A 17,715-nucleotide genomic window follows, 5' to 3' on the forward strand; every position below is an offset into this window, starting at 1 on the left:
TCTTCCTGGGGTAGTAAGACCATCAAGGTTACAAGATGGAGATGCAGGGCAAGAGCTTCTTCATCTAGCGGATCTGACATCACAGAATTTGATCTATACGATCTTATGGGCATCGATAGCTCTTCGGATCATTCTGAAATAAGAAGAGCATACCGGACACTCCAGAAGAAGTGTCACCCCGACATCGCTGGCGCAGCAGGCCACGACATGGCCATCATTCTCAATGAAGCATATGCTCTTCTCTCTGATCCTAATCAGCGCCACGCTTATGATAAGGTCCATATCATCACGTACAGTTGCTTAGCCATTACCTACTGCATGCTTGTAATCTTTCTGTATCTTTTAACCTATGATCAACTAATTACATATGCAGGAGCACTCAAAAATTGCAGAGCTCCAAGGTTACTCAGGGAAGCCTCTTTCCTCGTCGTGGTATGGTTCAGAGACCGGAGAACGAGCAGTTTTCGTGGATGAAGTCAAGTGTACAGGTTGCTTGAAATGTGCGTTATGTGCTGAAAAGACTTTTCCAATTGAATCTGTGTATGGAAGAGCCAGAGTTGTCGGACAGTGCTGAACACAAAATTCAACAGGCTATACAGGCTTGTCCTGTTGATTGCATCTCGTAAGTATCTCTTCATTGAATCCAAAAACCACATTAAGAAGCAGCAAGGCTTCACTTCAATCCCTTACACACACTTAAGACTACCTTCGTTTCTTTATTGATTGATCAATCAATGGATTATATGTAGATATGTGGAGAGGTCGAACTTAGCAGCCGTGGAATTTCTGATGTCGAAACAGCCGCGCGGCAATGTAAGAATTGGAATGGGGAATTCCGCAGGAAACAGTCTATGAAATTATGAATAATATCCTTTGCAATCCCATATAAGGTGAAGCAGGACATTCCAATTCAGAGAATTACTGTGAAAATGATGATCAGACCTTGAAAGGTTTACAAAACATAAATCAGGACAGTTTTAGAGGATGAACAAGCTATCCGAAATCGTCTCCATGCATGTAATTAACAAGCCCGGCATCTCTATCAGGATGTACGTACATGCACTAGGCTCTGGCACGTTGTCGCTTGATCTTGGAGTTCCTGATCGCTGACATAGTCTCGCTGTTGGTCCGCCGGAAAAATGTTTCTCAACTTCCAGTCGTACGCAGATGACCTTTTAGTCTTAGAGGTCGGCGATGCATAGGCATAGCAAAACTGCTCCCATATATGCGGCATCGATCAACTTGTTGAAAACTTGATATAAGTCACGTAGCTTCAACCTAGCTCGCAGAGGGAGTCGTCGTTCCACGTAATAGTGGACTTATATTCAATTATCTTCTCCTCCGTAGCCTCGAGGTCTCGTTGATTAATTAATTACGTCTAATTCTAAACAGAAGATCGAAGTGGAACTTATTGTGAGCCCACTTAATTTGGAAGCGAAACAAATGGGAGTCATCGTCTCCAGCATGATCCTCGATCGAACTTTCTCTTGAGTGATGTGAGGTTGTCGAACTATCCGAAAACTTGGAGGGCTAGCTATGCCTGCTAGTTAATTTGTCCGAGTAGCAGTAGCTGTTGAAAGTACTGATCCCGGTTCAAATCCAAATACAAACTAAACTGAGTCATGATGATCATCCATTGCTTGCGCAGCAGACTTTGATTCCACCAGTACATGCATTCTACCAGACATGTATTGCATTTTTCGTTCACAAAATGTGTTATATCAGAAGAGAGAAAAACCTTATAATCAACACGATCTTACAACAATATCCTCAACCACTAAACCAATGATATTACAACAATGGAAAACAGTACCACATTGATACATTTAGTTTCAAAATCCACAAGATAGGGTCTAGTACTCCACTTTGAATATACATTAGTTTTATGTCTCTCAGTTGTTCACAAGTTGACCGAAGATGATTTGTATGTCACCTTGCACTTCAAATTCTGATGATTAGCAATCGCTCTGCAACCTCGGTGGCGTAAAAATTCAACAAAATATCCTGAATTTTGGCCAAACCCTATTGACTGTCACAGTCCAAGCAATAGATGATGACATGCAGTTGGAGATACAAAAAAAGGACATGTGTTCTAAGTTTCTAACAGTAACCCTTGCCGCTATGATGAAAGTCTTCCCAGTAGGATTCCACTGCAAATAATTGCACCAAACCACTTGTTCGACACAAACCTATAACCAAGACAAGGGAGAATGATAAGCCACGGTTATAGTGTTAAATGATCTAACAAGTCAATAATTCTCCCCAATAATATTATCATTTCAGAGACAGAAAAACTGTTGCACAATACACTATCAGAAACCATCAAAAGTAAAACGCACACATCCCCACCTTTTAACTTAGCAAATTAAATTGATATCTAGTTACAATACATACTTTCTATTGCAATCAAGCCTGGATGAAAGGTCAACTGTCCATATCTGCCAAGCTAATTGTCCAGATGCAGCCGCCAAAAGTGCATAATATGGCCAGCCTGTTCCATGGATAACAGTTTCGGTGTGGGAGCAGAAAGAAGAAGGAAAAGTAGGTTGAAGTTCCAATAAAAGTAACTATAAAAAAACCTTCGATATATTAGAAATAAGAGGAAATAGAAATGAAACGAAAGACAAGATGGCACAACCAATTTCGGCATTATATCCACTAAGGGCAAGACTACTGATGCACAAGATTCCAAACTCAGCAATCCACTCCTTGGTTGAATCACCAAACCTCAAAGCGGTAGATTTGACACCAACCTTCAGATCATCTTCTTTATCCTGCAAACATTGAAATAAAAAACAACTCTTTTTGATTAGACTGCACTGGAAAGTTAGTTGCTCCTACACATATCTAACTACCAGAAAAATTATACTCATCTTCATAGGTATTTCCATATTCTGGAAACTTGTTCAGAAGCTAAAGCCATTTTATTTTTTTATATAATATAGAAGAGGGGAAAGAAAACAATAGTGCATATATTCATTACATATTTCTGGTACCTGATGTGCATATATCGTATCATATACAAGTGTCCAAAATACTCCGGATATGTACAATGGAAGTACTATAGCTGGATCAATGCTCCCTTTCACTGCAGCCCATCCTAACAAAGCTCCCCAGTTAAAAGTCAAACCTAGGAATGCTTGAGGCTGCCGAAAGTATCGTACCATTTATCAATCACTTGGTAAATTTTAAGAAAAGTAGTCCATTGTCTACTTCAGGTAAAACATAAAATCAAATTACTTACCCAGAATGTAAACCTTTTCATGAGTGGATAGGAGAAAACTAGCAACAAAGACGAAGCCCCCAGAACACAGCTGTCAATATGAATACAATATCCCACTCTTCATATGTTCGGACTCACTGGTGACTTATCCAGAATTAAGGACTCAAAGTGAGGAATTTGAAAAGTATGTAGAACAAATATCAAAAGCCCCAGGCATTGTTTTTAAGGAAATTTAGTACATGATTTTAGAGCTTTCATCCTCAACAGAAGCCGTAAATGCCTCTAACGGTATGAGAACCCAACAATGGCAACTCAAAGGGCACTAACCTATAATTATTCAGTTGGAGAAGAATCCCAAGACCCAAAAGCAATTGAAATCCAAGAAAACACAATCCTTCAAAAGGTGTCAAAAGACCACTCGCTACTGGCCGCGACTTTGTACGTTCCACCTAAATTACAGCTCTTTGATCAGGAAAATTTAGGAACTTGTATATGTCTACAGAAGCAAGGAAAAAAAAGTTTCAACTTTTAAACTCGGAAAATTTCCTCATCTTCAATTTCCATATCAATTATCAGCCATTTCATTTAATATTACCCAGGTGTTAAGCATTTTATTTTGAAAAAACAGAGCAACTCTCAGTTGATCCCTGCCATTCAAAACTCTAACATTTTCATATGCACACCACCATGTCTAAGCAGAAAATCGATAATGTACTTCAGCACAAGTGACCGGTCACCAGCATAAAAGGGTCATCAAACTCAACAGAAATGCATGGTCGATGATTATTACCATGGTGTCAATATCCCGATCAAGGAGATCATTTACCGTACATCCAGCACCCCTTAAAAGCAAAGCCCCACATCCAAATAGTGTCAACATCTTAAAATCAGGAATGTGTCCAGGACTCGCTGCCAATGTTATTGACCTGCACAAACAATCAAGCATGTATCTCACTTCATTAATTTCAATAATTAGTTCCTCACTTTTTTAGTTCAACCAAGCCAAATCGCTACCTTTGAACGAGTGATGTAGTAAAAAGTTGTCTTACTTTTCTATTCTAGTAAACCAAATCGCTATCACTCCAATCAAACAAACAATGCGGTAAAACAGAAAAGCTGCTAAGCCATATGATACTAAAATAGATTACTTATCACTTACTACAAACAAGTTCAAGCAATGCAGTAAAAAAAATAACTGCCTTAGTTTTACTCAACTAACCCAAATTGCTTTCACTCCACCAAACTAACTATGCAGTAAAAAAAACATCCTTTACAGTTCAACTATGTGAAATTGAAGCATTGCTTACCACATACAAGGCCAAGCAAGCAACCAGGTGCCTATGGGCTTGTCGAGGCGAGCCAGCTTAGCATAAGGGCGGGCCAGTTTGGGCAAATAAGCGTCGATCCAATAAGCTTTGGGTTTCTGGTAATCGCTGTCGTCCTTGTTAGAAGAAGTCGAGTTCGATAGGTGCTTTATGAGCCTGAGATCAGAATCGAGATATCTAGGAATCCAACGGTGCCTGAGATTGATTGGAATCAAAGGAGCTTCTGTATTAGGGTTTGGTTTGGTGATTGTGTGATAGGTAGAGACTGCAGAGATATGGGAGCGAGAGAGTGAAGGCATCGGAAGCCTACGCGAAGCACGAGACAGCACCCGAAACGGCGTCATTGCAATACTCTTGTCAAGCACTCAGAGACCTGGACAACCCAACTATTTTTCAAAACTAGGTTAGAGTGCCGCACTTTGCAGCGGCCTCAAATTTACTGAGAACAGGGTCTGTTCCAACTATTACATTAGATATAATTTTGAGATGGAGATGTATATATTGCTCCATTAGTCCTTCATGTGCTGCCAGATTTTACTGAGCACAGAAAAAAGCCACAGAGATGAACTGCATAAATTATTGAGAAAAAATAAAACCATAAAAAATCATGCAATAAAAATCAAGTACAAATTTTATTGATACTCGGTATGATTTATGTGTGCAATTAAAACAATAAGCAACCAAAATGACAAAAACCAATTAGCTCTCCACTTCCTGATGGACATGAACACAAAGAAAAGCCAACAAAAGCACCAAAACTGAGAATACTGTGTGACTATCAAACTGTAAATTTCAATTCAACCAAGTAATTATTAATTCTCATTGTATCAGAACTTTAAAGCTCCTATCTCTTGCCTAATTATTTTAAATATAGTGTACTAGAGAAGGACGACATGAATAGCTATATCATTCTTAAAAATGAGGTGACCAGTAATGATCTAACTGAAACTAGACTATCCAAGCATGCCCTAGCATAGGTAAAATCCAGGAGCCCAAGGCACAAATGAGACACAACATTGTGATGACTTTCAGTAATGTCAAGGGAAACCCTGTTGTTGGTGGTTAGTATTCTTCGATAAATGCATTACACGAACCGAAACCAAGTGATGAATCTCAAAAGAAAACTCTTTTCACAGTGAAAACATAAACAAACAAACTAAACACACTAATGGCTATTCTCTCATTCTAACACAAATGCAGCAAGAAGATTACACATTTAACAACTAACATCACCCACCACCAAGTTTAATCGATTTGTTTAATTTTTTTGGTCAGTTCAAATCGTTTTTCAGAGGTCAGTAACTTGGTATCATTCTTACGCAGATAAGTAACCCTTCATAATCTGAAGATGTAGAAATAACAGAAGAGAACAAGTAAAGCTTGAAACTTTCGATGGTAAAAAACATATATAACCAGATAAATTAAACAGTAATTACCTGAATCACAGTACCAGCGAATTTCAATACCCAAAAAACGAAACGAGATTCAAGTTAAACTTGAATTTCACTTTCATGAATTGAAGAATCAAAACAGAGATTCATACGAAAAGCTAAAACCCCAGATACCTGAGGCGATTGGGTGTTGCTGCAGAATGGTGAGATGACTCCAGAGGTTTAGGGCTTTTGAGCTATTTTGGGGAAACCAGAGAGACTCAAATGGGGCAAGGCCCATAAACGAGTCGGTGTACTTTCCTTGATTGGGGTTGGGCCGGCCCTCTTGGATTGCCCAATAATGGCCCGAGACGCTTTTCAACCTATTCTTCTTTACCATTGAAATAGTCTGAACCTAATCGTAGTGACTGGTATTGGCGGCTATTACGGCGTCAACCTTTTCAATTTTCAAGTCTTCACAATTCTGAGCTACCTTCAGGGCTCCTATATCGCTATCATAACGTTCTGTACGTACGTACATTTTTAAATTATTAAGTAAATAATATGTGATCTTTGTTCCACTTTGTATATGGCAATAAAATCGAAATATCGCTAATTCTGTTGAGCCATTTTTCATGCAACCACAAAAGGAAGTTATTGTATTACTGTACAGGGAAACATGTATAATTACCAGGATAAATTAGATAGAAGATTCACCTATGAGCTGTAGAATCAAATTAAAGAATTAAAATTAAAGAGAATATATGGCCCAGCCATATTTCCAGAGTATCTCGGGGATTCCGCTATGTTGATGACCTAGTTACAATGTATATCCTCGGGGCTTTCTCCTTTATCGGTGTATTTGTTTCCTTTCCAATTGGAGATTCGAACTTGCTATGTGTATATATATAGCCAATCATACTCCCCAAACAAAACTCAACTCTCTCATTTCCTCTCTGGTTTTCTTGCTATCACCTGCGATATGTCGTCTCTTATCTCTGATCTCATCAACCTCTCGGAATCCACCAAAAAAATCACTGCCGAATACGTATGGTACGTCGTAGCTGTATCAATCGTTGCCGACTTATTATTAGTCAATAATACGATTTGTAACTTGTTTCTGTTTACAGGATTGGTGGTTCTGGTTTGGACATGAGAAGCAAAGCAAGAGTACGTACGTAGGCTTTCGTTTTAGTGCATCATGTATCTAGCTATCACGTGCCGAGGTACTAGTATCCTCATTCTGGTTGTTTTTTGTTGTGATTTTCAGACTCTTCCCGGGCCGGTGACGGACCCGGCAAAGCTGCCAAAGTGGAACTACGACGGCTCGAGCACAAAGCAAGCTCCGGGAGAGGATAGTGAAGTGATTTTATAGTATGTATTTTACTCGATCATCGTGTTAGATTATGAATCACGCCATGCATCTTTAATCTGCATGATCCTCTATTTTTACTGATTTTGACCTTTAACTACTGGATCAGTCCCCGGGCTATTTTCAAGGACCCGTTCAGAAGAGGCGACAATATCCTGGTAAGTGGTGATCGACAACCACGTACTACGCCGTGATTGTTAATATTTTCCGGTGCGGTACCCGGTTAATGTTGTACTTCGTGGTTGAAATAGGTGATATGCGATGCCTATACACCGGCGGGAGAGCCGATCCCGACCAACAAAAGAGCACCAGCTGCTAAGATATTCAGTCACCCCGACGTTGCCGCCGAAGAGCCTTGGTACCCTCCATTTACCCTAAATACTATCTAGTATCATATATATATATATATAGGAGTACGTTGATGCTTTATGAAACATCGTCAAAAATATAATTACATAGTACAGGAATTTTGAAACTATATTACTTTGTTGTTCGCTTATAGTGCCCATATATTGATTTTAGTTTGGATGATCGATCTTTTATTTAGGTTTGGAATTGAGCAGGAGTACACTCTTCTTCAGAAGGACACAAATTGGCCCCTTGGGTGGCCCGTTGGTGGCTTTCCTGCTCCTCAGGTATGAGCTCTGGTGCTACATTAAGAATGGATTTTTTTCTTAATTAATTTTTGAGTTTAGGAGTTTGGATTGGCCTGGAAGGGAATTAATATTGGACAACTATATATGGCTCGGTTGAAGAAATTATATACATGATAGTGATTACACAGTTGGTATTTGTTCTTGTAGGGGCCTTACTACTGTGGTGCAGGAGCAGACAAGTCCTTTGGCCGTGATATAGTCGATGCTCATTATAAGGCCTGCCTCTATGCTGGAATTAATATCAGTGGCATCAATGCTGAGGTTATGCCAGGCCAGGTATATAATTCAAATGCGTATACTTACTCTTCATTTAATGGAGTATTGTGGAGCTAAGCTATAAGTCTTCAGACACTGTGATGTTCTTTGATCTAATCGTCTGAACAATTTATGCATTCTATTGCTGAATTTGGAACAGTGGGAATTTCAAGTTGGTCCTACAGTTGGTATTGCTGCTGGTGATCAAATATGGGCTGCTCGATACATCCTTGAGGTATCACAAAAATCACTAGCTAGCAGTAATATATATGTATCCACATTGACTTATGGTTCATGAAAGTTAATCATTTTGTTCATCTTATTTTTCCCTATTCTTAACCAGAGAATCACAGAAATGGCAGGAGTTGTTCTTTCTTTGGACCCTAAACCAATCCCGGTTTGTTCACATCCCTAATTAATGTTTATTCTTGTTGTTCAACTGTTACTATTTTTTACATGGTTTCCCTTTTGAAATCAGGGTGAGTGGAACGGTGCTGGTGCTCACTGTAACTACAGGTAGCTTCTTGCTAAAAGTTTATGTCAAAATTTGAATGCAACTTTGTGCTTATGATGGGAAAAATCTATTGTACGCAACTGTATGCTATGCATATAACAAATTTCTACTGAAATTTTTACTCCATACCCATCGTGCATTTCACGTGGTCCTTCATTTTGCCTACAAAATCCTGTTGTATGCTATACATGCATGTACAGCAGATGAACCCCTGATGATGCACTTATAATATTCTCGAACTCCATCTGACTCTTTGAACTTGTAACTATCAGTACCAAGTCAATGAGAAACGATGGCGGATATGAAGTGATCAAAAAGGCTATTGAAAAATTGAAATTGAAACACAAGGAGCACATTTCTGCTTATGGAGAAGGCAACGAGAGGAGACTGACTGGTCGTTGCGAGACTGCTGACATCCACACTTTTAGCTGGGTATATTATTGAACATTAATCTTAGGATTCTTAGCTAACTATATTTTCACGTCGGCGCGTGGAAGATCTTATTATTGGGTCATTGATCTAATGACAACTTGTATATTAACGAAATCACAGGGAGTTGCGAATAGGGGAGCCTCGGTCCGGGTAGGTCGGGATACAGAGAAAGAAGGCAAAGGTTCGAATATGTTTGTATTTTGACATATTAATTAGGATATATAGTCTTGATCCCTAATATATATGAATCCTGAGCATGGTATGTGTGAAAATGCAGGGTATTTTGAGGACAGAAGGCCGGCATCGAACATGGATCCCTATCTTGTTACTTCGATGATTGCCGAGACCACCATTCTTAACAAGTAGACAAGATCGATACGTTGCACTGGGTGCAGTTGGAAAGAAACTATACAACTCGGATTTCTTTCTTTCAGTCTGTGCACTTGTGCAATCCTTATTTTCTCTAGTTAGCTAGTGGTTGATGTTAGTCCATAAGTATGTAATAAGGGAAAGCAATTTAGGTTTTAGCCTGATCATGTTTGACATGATTATTATTCAACATGGGTGATGTTATTGACACATCCCAGATTACTAACAACATGGATCTTTACTCATTAGAAAAAAAAATCAAATTTTTATTACTTTATTTTGATCTCATTTACAACAACCTAAACTACCCATTTACTTTTGTTTCCAATTCCTTTTTCTTTTTCCCATTATCCCCATAGTCAATAGTCTTCTTCTTCTTCTTCGTCTTCCTCGTCTTTGTTTTGTTCAATCTTTCTTAGTGGTGGTTTTCATGCTTTTCTTCAGTGAGCGTCTGAAACCTATTTGGTTCTTCAGGGTCTCATAGACAAAAGACCAACATAATAGATTAATTAAGAACCTAGATTATATAAAACACTACAAATCCAACTCCCCAAGTTCCAAGGGTACAACTTTGAATTATCAAAACTGGAAACTTTGCATAATCAATAGTTTAATACATATTTGTGTTCATTTTTCTATTAAACTTGATGAAGAAAGTCTATGTATTGAGAGAGAGAGAGAGAGAGAGAGAGAGAGAGAGAGGAAGGGGGGTTGGTGATTCGATTCACACCATAGAAAGTTACGGTTGGTGTTGCGATTCTATTAGATAGGACTTGAAAAACCATATATAAACCAACAATTGCATCAGCTGCCATTGAGTTTGTATCTTGACTGAAAAAGATGAAACAAAATAGGGAAATAGAAGCTTACGTTGTGGCTTCAAAAAGAAAAAGAAGGTTGTACACTTTAACCATGTTTCTGATTCGAAGGGCCATAAAGAATCGAATAGTACAATTACATTAGTTTTCATCAACCCAAATTATTGATGTATACATATGTATGAATTAATGATGGTGCGTGAATAAAACCTGGCAGTCTAGGATTTGGGGATGATAAGAGAAAGGAAAGGGAAGGAAAAGAAAACAAATGTAAAAGGATAGTTTAGGTGATTTAGGGTGTGTCAATAACAGCACCCTTCAATATTGTTGCTTTTAATAATTTGCATTGTAATTACCGTCAATATATAATGTGCATTGTTGGGATAAACTACGTACTGACATGGGGTTGAGATGAGCTCATATGACCTAAAACCGATGGTCTTTTATGTGCTGATTTTGGTTTTGGTGTTTAGCATTAGCTGAGATGCATATATGCCAAAGCAATCAGATTTGGTCTTCAATATTATCTACTCGGTGCAACATTAATTTATCACTAAAACTGTCAATATATCGGGCTGAAGTGTTTAACGTTTTTTTTATCGGATCACAATAAATTATAATTTGCCATCCGTCATCTCCTACCACTAGTATCAATCGTATGTTTATGGAGTGTGCATGTATTGTTCTGAAACCGTTATTAATTTGTAAATACTGCTCTCTCAAATAAATCATTGTGGACAGTCTCAGTGTTAGTTATGTGTTTACACCACCCTATTCATCGATCAACGTACATATTTTGTTATAATAACGGATAATCATGACGATCATAGTTTGTCAATGTGGAGATGTTCGAATACAATTTATTACATCAATATTGTGTAGTACGTCATAAATAAAAATAAAATCATAAACGTACAGAAGTACCCAAAAAACATGTCGCGACAGTGTACGAAACAGTTTGTTCACAACTAGATCTTCGTCCACCATAGTCTATGGCTCATAGACAAGTGAACCAGACACCATGGAATCCGATACGTAAACATCACTAGCGTTAAGCTTATTGCGGCTACAAATAGGTCAACCATGCAAATGGTATTGTTTCACGTTCCCGTCCATGTAATTGAGGCATGAACAAAACTAAAATTTCAAGTTGAAGCTAAAAAAAGCGTGTTTTCGACAAGTGATGGTGTATAAGGTGAGATTATGTTCATTTGTATTAGGCTTGATATGTGTTAATTGATTAGTTCATAATAAAGCTATGTATGTCCAAGTAAAGTTTATTTGTCAACCGGTCAAGTTCTTATACTTAAAAAAAAAAAATATATATATATATATATATATATATGTATATATGACCGCCTCGAGCGAAAAAAGAAAAAGAGAAATGGGCCGACATATGAAGTCGGTAGAAACTCACCAACGGAACATAAGCATAAGACCCATGTCGGATGTTTTGTAGAAACCAAACCTAGAAATGTACACAAACAAATTGAAAGGGCCAAACTTTGGAAGTCGCTTTTTCTTCTTGAATTTATTTTAATTTGGAGGAAAAAAAAAAGATAGAATACTGCCCAACATTGGTGGCTTTAGGAAAACCTTAGGAGGCTTTCATCCTTCTTGAGCAGGTATGAAGAGGCCAAATTTGTTCTATAGAAATCTCCTCTTTAATTTTCCATTATTGTACACTAGGTTAATAAACAACTATCTTACCCATATTACATGCTAGGTCTAGATTCCAAAATTTTAATCATGTATTAATGAATATATATATATATATATATATGTATGAGCGGAGTGACTGTTATACTAAGGGATTTATCAGCTGCACAATGGTGTGTCGGTATTTTTTCTCTTGCTTTCATATTCCTATGATTGTGATCTATTATGTTCCAACAAGTGATTTATATTCAAGCGTAAGATTTGTGACTACAAATTCAAATCTCTTGAATTTCAACGCATAGAATTAATATAACCACCCAACAAAGCAGGATGGTTATCATGTTATAGGATATAATCGTATTCCCAACGTATTCACGTTGTCTTGGTGTGTTAGTTTTAACCTCAATACCTCACACCAATGTTGTCATTTACTTACTAGAGATGTTGACATTTACTCTAGCAAAAGTCTTTGAAATTGATATAGCTAGAGATTCGAAAGAGATCAACAAGTGACTTACGAGATAGTATTTCCGTTTCTTCAAATGGATTATCGAAGGATGGCGAATTGGTTGTGTTACCAAAATGATTATGGTTAAACACCTAACAAAGGGCTTTTGTGATTCCACTACTCACGATCGACCATGTGATTGTCGCAAGGTGTTAGATGTAGCTATTCTATTATAATTTGGCTTATAAATGATTAAAAGAGTTTGTCAAAATCTGCTTGAAGTTGGTTGTGTGATTACTATGGTGGTAACAGAACAGTCTTTATTATCAGTAAATCAAACTATTAGTCGCGTGCTTTGTGAATGATGGATTCAAAACTTTACTTCAAAAACACATTGTAAGTATGCACTTCAATCTGATATGTGTTATAAAAGAGCACCAACGTGTTACATATAACCTCAATCTTACTATGCGAAAATGTACGCCATGCACAAATTATATTTTGCGGCATTTAAGCGATATTTTGTTAGAACTGGTTGAGAACACAAGTATCTGTTGGGTCCATTGTGACCAGAAAAGCCCAAACTCTTGTAGGAGCGGGTCGGAAGATGGGCTTGGAGTGAACGGTGCAGATTCAAACAGCGTAAAACGCTCACACGCTCGCATCGCCCAAAACCCTAAAGCCTCTCACGAGTCTGGCTGCATGCGAAATTATATAAATAGGGGAGAGTCTCTCCACTCTCGTTCCCAATAATTCCCACCGCTCTTCTTAAACCCTACCTCCTCCCTTCCTTAGGGTTTTTCAGAGCAGCAGCCTCCACTTTTTCTTTTCCCCTCTAATCGTCTCTAATGGGCAAGTCAAGCAAGAAATCAGCCACCAAAGTATGATTCGTTCCCCAAACCACTAATCTCTTCTGTCGATGTTGGTTTCATGGCTTTGTTTTTCTAATTGATCTCTCTCTCTCTCTCTCTCTCTCTTTTCTCTTCTCTCAGGTGGAAGCAGCTCCTGCTGCTGTTGTTCCAGTCTCCAAGTCCGGCAAGAAAGGTATCCTGTCTTCTGTACTTGTAATTTTTACTGCTCTAGTTTCAGGGTTTATGCGTTTAACTCTCTGTTTCTATACCAGGGAAGAGGGAAGCCGAGAATGAAATTGGGAAGGCAGTGAGTGCGAAGAAGCAGAAGAGAGACGAGGCCGTAGCTCAGGCCATCCAAAAGACAAAGGTCGAAGCGAAGACGCCAAAGAAGAAGAAGGAGGAGACTAGTAGTAGTGAAGATGAGTCTGCCACTTCATCCGAGGATGAGAAGGTTTGAATACCTCATTCTTTTATTTTATTTTATTTTAGTTATTCATTATGTTTTGTTCATGTTGGTGTCTTTTGGGTTTAAGTTATTATTATTTTATATATATTCTGTATTTATATATATTGTCACCATGAGTAGTAAATGCGACATTTGCCGACGTTTGATATGTCATATGTGCTTGTAATACATGAGGAATTGTGAAGAACTAAAATATGTCTTTTTTTACAGCCTGCTCCCAAAGCCAAAACTGTAGCTCCTCCTAAAAAGCAGGCTATAGCCTCCAAGAAGGAAGATTCCAGCAGCTCTGAATCATCTGATTCTGACGAGGATGAAGTGAGAATTAAATACATTTATACTTGATTTGTCTGTTGTTGCTTTTACGGTTTATAATTTGGGTTCTGTTTTATGTCATTAGAAACAGGCTGCTAAAACTGCTAAAAATGGGACAGTTGCTAAGAAAACCGAGTCTTCTGACAGTTCAGATTCTTCAGATGAGGAGGAAGTGAGTCTAATATAGTTTCTCCTGTCTCGTGCTTATTGTCATTCTAGTTTTTAAGCATGTGGTTTATGTTGTGGTTGCAGGTTCCTAAATCCAAAGCCACGAAATTACCTCAAGTTGCAGCTAAGAATGGCAAGAAGAAAGAGGAATCCAGCTCCTCAGATTCTAGTGATGATGAGGATGATGCTGTTAGTTATTGTCTTCCAGTTTTATGGTTTTTTATTATGTGTTTTTGTTGAATATATGTTGGCCTGAATTATATAGGCAAGTCTTTTATAGGATAAGTTTTGTCTTGTTTCTCTAGGAAACTCCTGCTAAGGTAACTGCACCTGTGAAGAAGGTTGTTGCACCTCCTGCGAAGAAGGCTGATTCCAGCAGCTCTGAAGATGAATCGGATGATGAGGTGTGTAACCTCTTGTGATACTTGTATTTCAAAATTATATTTATATATTTTATATTGCTCTATGGGTTCTAGTAAATAGGTTAAGTTCTATAAGAAACTAGAATAGGAAAAAGCTTCTTAAAATGTATATTACCTGTTAGCAGGAAAACAGTGATGACTCATCTGATGATTCAGAGGAAGAAAAGGTTTGTTCTGGTTCCCCTTCAAAATAATACCGTTTCATCCCCTTTAGTTGCTGGTTACCTTACTAGTGTGTTTGTTTCTTTCTAGTCAAAGAATGCTAAACCTGCTGCTAAAAGTCCTCAACCATCCAAGGGTGATACTGAAAGTGAAAGTGAAAGTGACTCTGATGAAGATGATGATGAGCCACAAACTAACAAACCGAAGGCAGAGGTATGTCAATTTTATTGGATGTGCAACAGTTTCATTTTTTTCGTCATCTCCTTTCACTATAGTGTTTTCTTTGTGGTTGGTCTACTTGAAGGTCCCTGCTAAAGCTGCCCAAAAGGAAAGTAGTTCTGAAGAAGAAAGTGATGAGGACAGTTCAGATGACGAATCAGAGGAAGAGGCAAAGACCCCAAAGAAAAAGGTATACTTTGTTTCTATGTTACTCCACTGTGGTCTAATTTTTGTTGTACTTGCTATTTGGAGTTCCTTAGTTTTGCCATTTTATTTGTAATATCTATTTCATATAGTAATATTTCACTCTAAACAGGACTCAGATGTAGAGATGGTAGATGCCCAAGCTCCATCAGAAAAGAAAGCTGTAATTATCAGTTGCTCATTTTTTTAATTATCTGCATTCTCATGTATATTGATTATTTGTATATCCTGATATGTTGCTCCGACCCTTTTAATCCATTTTAATTATATTGCAGCCTAAAACTCCTGCTTCTGCCGATACATCGTCTTCTAAAACTTTGTTTGTTGGCAATCTATCATTCAACATTGAACAAAGTGATGTGTATGTACTCTTTATTTTAAAAAATTCAATTGATTTGGTTTTGGTGTCATTGATCTAACTCTTAACATTTATATAGGGAAGCTTTCTTCAAGGATGTTGGCCAAGTTGTTGATGTCCGTTTCTCCTCTGATCCAGATGGAAGGTTCAAAGGATTTGGACACGTAGAGTTTGCTACTGCAGAAGAAGCACGAAAGGTGGACCAGATTTCTTGATTTGCTTCTGTAAGATTTTTTGTTGTTCACATTACTGAAAACATATATTTATATTTGCAGGCTGTGGAACTTAATGGTTCAGATCTGTTGGGTCGTGCTGTAAAACTTGATATGGCCCGTGAAAGGCCTGAAAGGGGTACCTATACTCCTCACAGCGGGTAAATTTCCACTCTTAGGTCTTGATATGTGCTATTAATATATAATTTTATGTGCCCGCATTGCTTACACATTTTGCTTTGGTTAATTTCAATGTAGCAAAGAGAGCAACTCATATCAGAAGGGTGAACAGGGCCAGTCTCAGACAATATTCGTACGAGGATTCGATACAAGCCATGGGGAGGATGAGGTAATTGATGAATTAATTAATTTTACCTTTGTTTTGTTGTATTGCGTCCATTTTACTGAGCCTGGTAATTGCAGATCCGAAGTGCCCTGGAAGGCCATTTTGCTTCATGTGGAGCGATCACTCGGGTGTCCATCCCAAAAGATTATGAAACTGGCGGCCCCAAGGGGTTTGTGCCTTTTTGTTCATCTATTTCTGTACTGTTATATATCTATGTTTTCAATATGTTAATCATATTTATTTTCACCAATATCAGGATGGCTTACATGGACTTTTCAGATGCTGATGCTCTCAGCAAGGCCCTCGAGCTTGATCAAAGTGATCTTGGAAAAGGCTGTTATTTGACTGTCCAACCTGCCAAACCTAGAGGTGATTTTGGTGACAGGAATTCCAATCCTCGCTTTGGTGATAGAGATTCTCGTGGTGGCCGTCGTGGTGGCCGTTTCGATAGTGGTGGCCGTCGTGGTGGCCGTTTTGATAGTGGTGGCCGTCGCGGTGGTAGGGATTCTGGTGGTAGGCGTGGAGGCAGAGGCAGAGGCCCTAGCCTAGCTGCTCCTGGAACAGGTAGATAAGACTATTCTCTCATTTAGTGCTCTTCTAGTCTTTGTATGGTCATTCAGTGGTTCATAATGTAGGTTCCAGGTTCTCATTGTTCCGTTTGTATTACTGCAGGGAAAAAGACCACCTTCAATGACGAGGATTAGGCAGTTCCCTAGACGACAGATCTGGCATATTTTCTGCGTTTATTTATTTTTAGATGCGTATCTATCTTTTTCGTTGATGCTGAACATGACTTATTATGAGTGGAATTTTTTTGTACTTTGACAATTCAGCTATTATCAAATATTTTGTACCAACCAGCATCTCATCTAGATAGATTCTTGGATTTATGTTTCCGGGATCGGTAAGATCATTCAATTTCTCCCTAGAATACTAAACTTTTGAGTCGTATTTTGCATATCTGATGCGTTTCTTGTCCCAAGTTTAAGATGTCAAAGAGAGTTGTAGGCAGAATGGTGTTGCTAACACAAATAAACTTGAAGCTGTCCCAAGAACAACCGTGACATTATTGAAAAATTTGAAGATCTAACTCATTCTTGGAGATCAATATTGCTATCTGAAAAGTGAAAACTCATATTCAGCATGCTTAAGCACTTTGTATCTTTGGCTTCGAGACTGAGGTTGCCTCGTTGTCCAAAAAAGGGAGGACTTAGGTGGCCTCAGTTGTATTGTTTTTGGACGACTCAATCTATATATATTTACATGTATTGGTTCTATAAGAAGAGAATAGTTCAAACATAGCAAATGCACAATGCACATGCCTAAGGAGTAAGGAGAGAGGAATAAGGATTCGACTATATGTACAAGGAATAGAAGAGAATTGTTCAAACTTCAAACTTAGCAAACACACAATATACATGAAAATTCACCTGACTGTATTTAAAAGACGAAACCTAAAAATCGATTCGTTTAAGTGAATACATACAAATCCTGATTGATCTCATTTGTAAACCCAACAAATTACCCGTTGCATTCTTTGGTTTTTTTTTTCGA

General features: G+C 38.2%; 3 protein-coding genes across 6 annotated transcripts; 2 read left to right on the forward strand and 1 right to left on the reverse strand.

Annotated features, from left to right (window-relative positions):
* Positions 1 to 1,738: 1,738 nt before the first annotated feature.
* LOC126790347 (4-hydroxybenzoate polyprenyltransferase, mitochondrial-like) lies at positions 1,739 to 6,140 on the reverse strand. 2 transcript variants are annotated; one of them, XM_050516547.1, is made up of 9 exons: positions 6,114 to 6,140; positions 4,531 to 4,921; positions 4,014 to 4,149; positions 3,551 to 3,672; positions 3,245 to 3,314; positions 2,997 to 3,146; positions 2,639 to 2,774; positions 2,395 to 2,491; positions 1,739 to 2,189 (listed from the first exon to the last, which is right to left on the reverse strand). In XM_050516547.1, the coding sequence occupies exons 2-9, from the start codon at positions 4,890 to 4,892 to the stop codon at positions 2,120 to 2,122; spliced, it is 1,143 nt and encodes a 380-aa protein (XP_050372504.1). In that variant the 5' UTR covers positions 4,893 to 4,921; positions 6,114 to 6,140; the 3' UTR covers positions 1,739 to 2,119. The 2 variants fall into 2 exon arrangements, with proteins under 2 accessions (XP_050372504.1, XP_050372505.1); XM_050516548.1 differs by lacking the exon at positions 6,114 to 6,140 and adding an exon at positions 5,985 to 6,107 and having other exon boundaries at positions 4,531 to 4,934.
* Positions 6,141 to 6,883: 743 nt separating this feature from the next.
* On the forward strand, positions 6,884 to 9,519 carry LOC126792323 (glutamine synthetase nodule isozyme-like). Its single transcript, XM_050518775.1, has 13 exons — positions 6,884 to 6,971; positions 7,049 to 7,088; positions 7,189 to 7,292; positions 7,400 to 7,448; positions 7,542 to 7,648; positions 7,838 to 7,925; positions 8,094 to 8,222; positions 8,362 to 8,436; positions 8,545 to 8,598; positions 8,680 to 8,717; positions 8,988 to 9,147; positions 9,268 to 9,328; positions 9,425 to 9,519. Exons 1-13 carry the CDS (start codon positions 6,901 to 6,903, stop codon positions 9,511 to 9,513), a joined length of 1,065 nt encoding a protein of 354 aa, XP_050374732.1. The 5' UTR covers positions 6,884 to 6,900; the 3' UTR covers positions 9,514 to 9,519.
* Positions 9,520 to 13,173: 3,654 nt separating this feature from the next.
* LOC126789977 (nucleolin 1-like) lies at positions 13,174 to 17,018 on the forward strand. Of its 3 annotated transcripts, none has more exons than XM_050516088.1 (18): positions 13,174 to 13,322; positions 13,434 to 13,485; positions 13,565 to 13,743; positions 13,969 to 14,073; positions 14,156 to 14,242; positions 14,323 to 14,427; positions 14,544 to 14,642; positions 14,783 to 14,827; positions 14,913 to 15,035; positions 15,127 to 15,231; positions 15,358 to 15,408; positions 15,521 to 15,606; positions 15,683 to 15,800; positions 15,879 to 15,976; positions 16,074 to 16,164; positions 16,239 to 16,330; positions 16,418 to 16,725; positions 16,834 to 17,018. In XM_050516088.1, exons 1-18 carry the CDS (start codon positions 13,290 to 13,292, stop codon positions 16,863 to 16,865), a joined length of 1,809 nt encoding a protein of 602 aa, XP_050372045.1. In that variant the 5' UTR covers positions 13,174 to 13,289; the 3' UTR covers positions 16,866 to 17,018. The 3 variants fall into 3 exon arrangements, with proteins under 3 accessions (XP_050372045.1, XP_050372046.1, XP_050372047.1); XM_050516089.1 differs by having other exon boundaries at positions 14,786 to 14,827; XM_050516090.1 differs by lacking the exon at positions 14,783 to 14,827.
* The last annotated feature ends 697 nt before the right edge of the window (positions 17,019 to 17,715 follow it).

The sequence above is a fragment of the Argentina anserina genome, chromosome 4 (assembly GCF_933775445.1).
Source record: "Argentina anserina chromosome 4, drPotAnse1.1, whole genome shotgun sequence".
Classification (NCBI taxonomy): domain Eukaryota; kingdom Viridiplantae; phylum Streptophyta; class Magnoliopsida; order Rosales; family Rosaceae; genus Argentina; species Argentina anserina.

Coding starts and splice junctions, on each gene's coding strand:
- LOC126790347 (XM_050516547.1), bottom strand. CDS start 4,892: ATGACGCCGTTTCGGGTGCTGTCTCGTGCTTCGCGTAGGCTTCCGATG. Junction 3,315..3,550: donor CTCCAACTGAATAATTATAG/GTTAGTGCCCTT, acceptor TCATATTGACAG/CTGTGTTCTGGGGGCTTCGT. Junction 2,775..2,996: donor ATACGATATATGCACATCAG/GTACCAGAAATA, acceptor CAATGTTTGCAG/GATAAAGAAGATGATCTGAA.
- LOC126792323 (XM_050518775.1), top strand. CDS start 6,901: ATGTCGTCTCTTATCTCTGATCTCATCAACCTCTCGGAATCCACCAAA. Junction 9,148..9,267: donor ACATCCACACTTTTAGCTGG/GTATATTATTGA, acceptor ACGAAATCACAG/GGAGTTGCGAATAGGGGAGC. Junction 9,329..9,424: donor TACAGAGAAAGAAGGCAAAG/GTTCGAATATGT, acceptor GTGAAAATGCAG/GGTATTTTGAGGACAGAAGG.
- LOC126789977 (XM_050516088.1), top strand. CDS start 13,290: ATGGGCAAGTCAAGCAAGAAATCAGCCACCAAA. Junction 15,232..15,357: donor CAAAGACCCCAAAGAAAAAG/GTATACTTTGTT, acceptor CACTCTAAACAG/GACTCAGATGTAGAGATGGT. Junction 15,801..15,878: donor CTGCAGAAGAAGCACGAAAG/GTGGACCAGATT, acceptor TTATATTTGCAG/GCTGTGGAACTTAATGGTTC.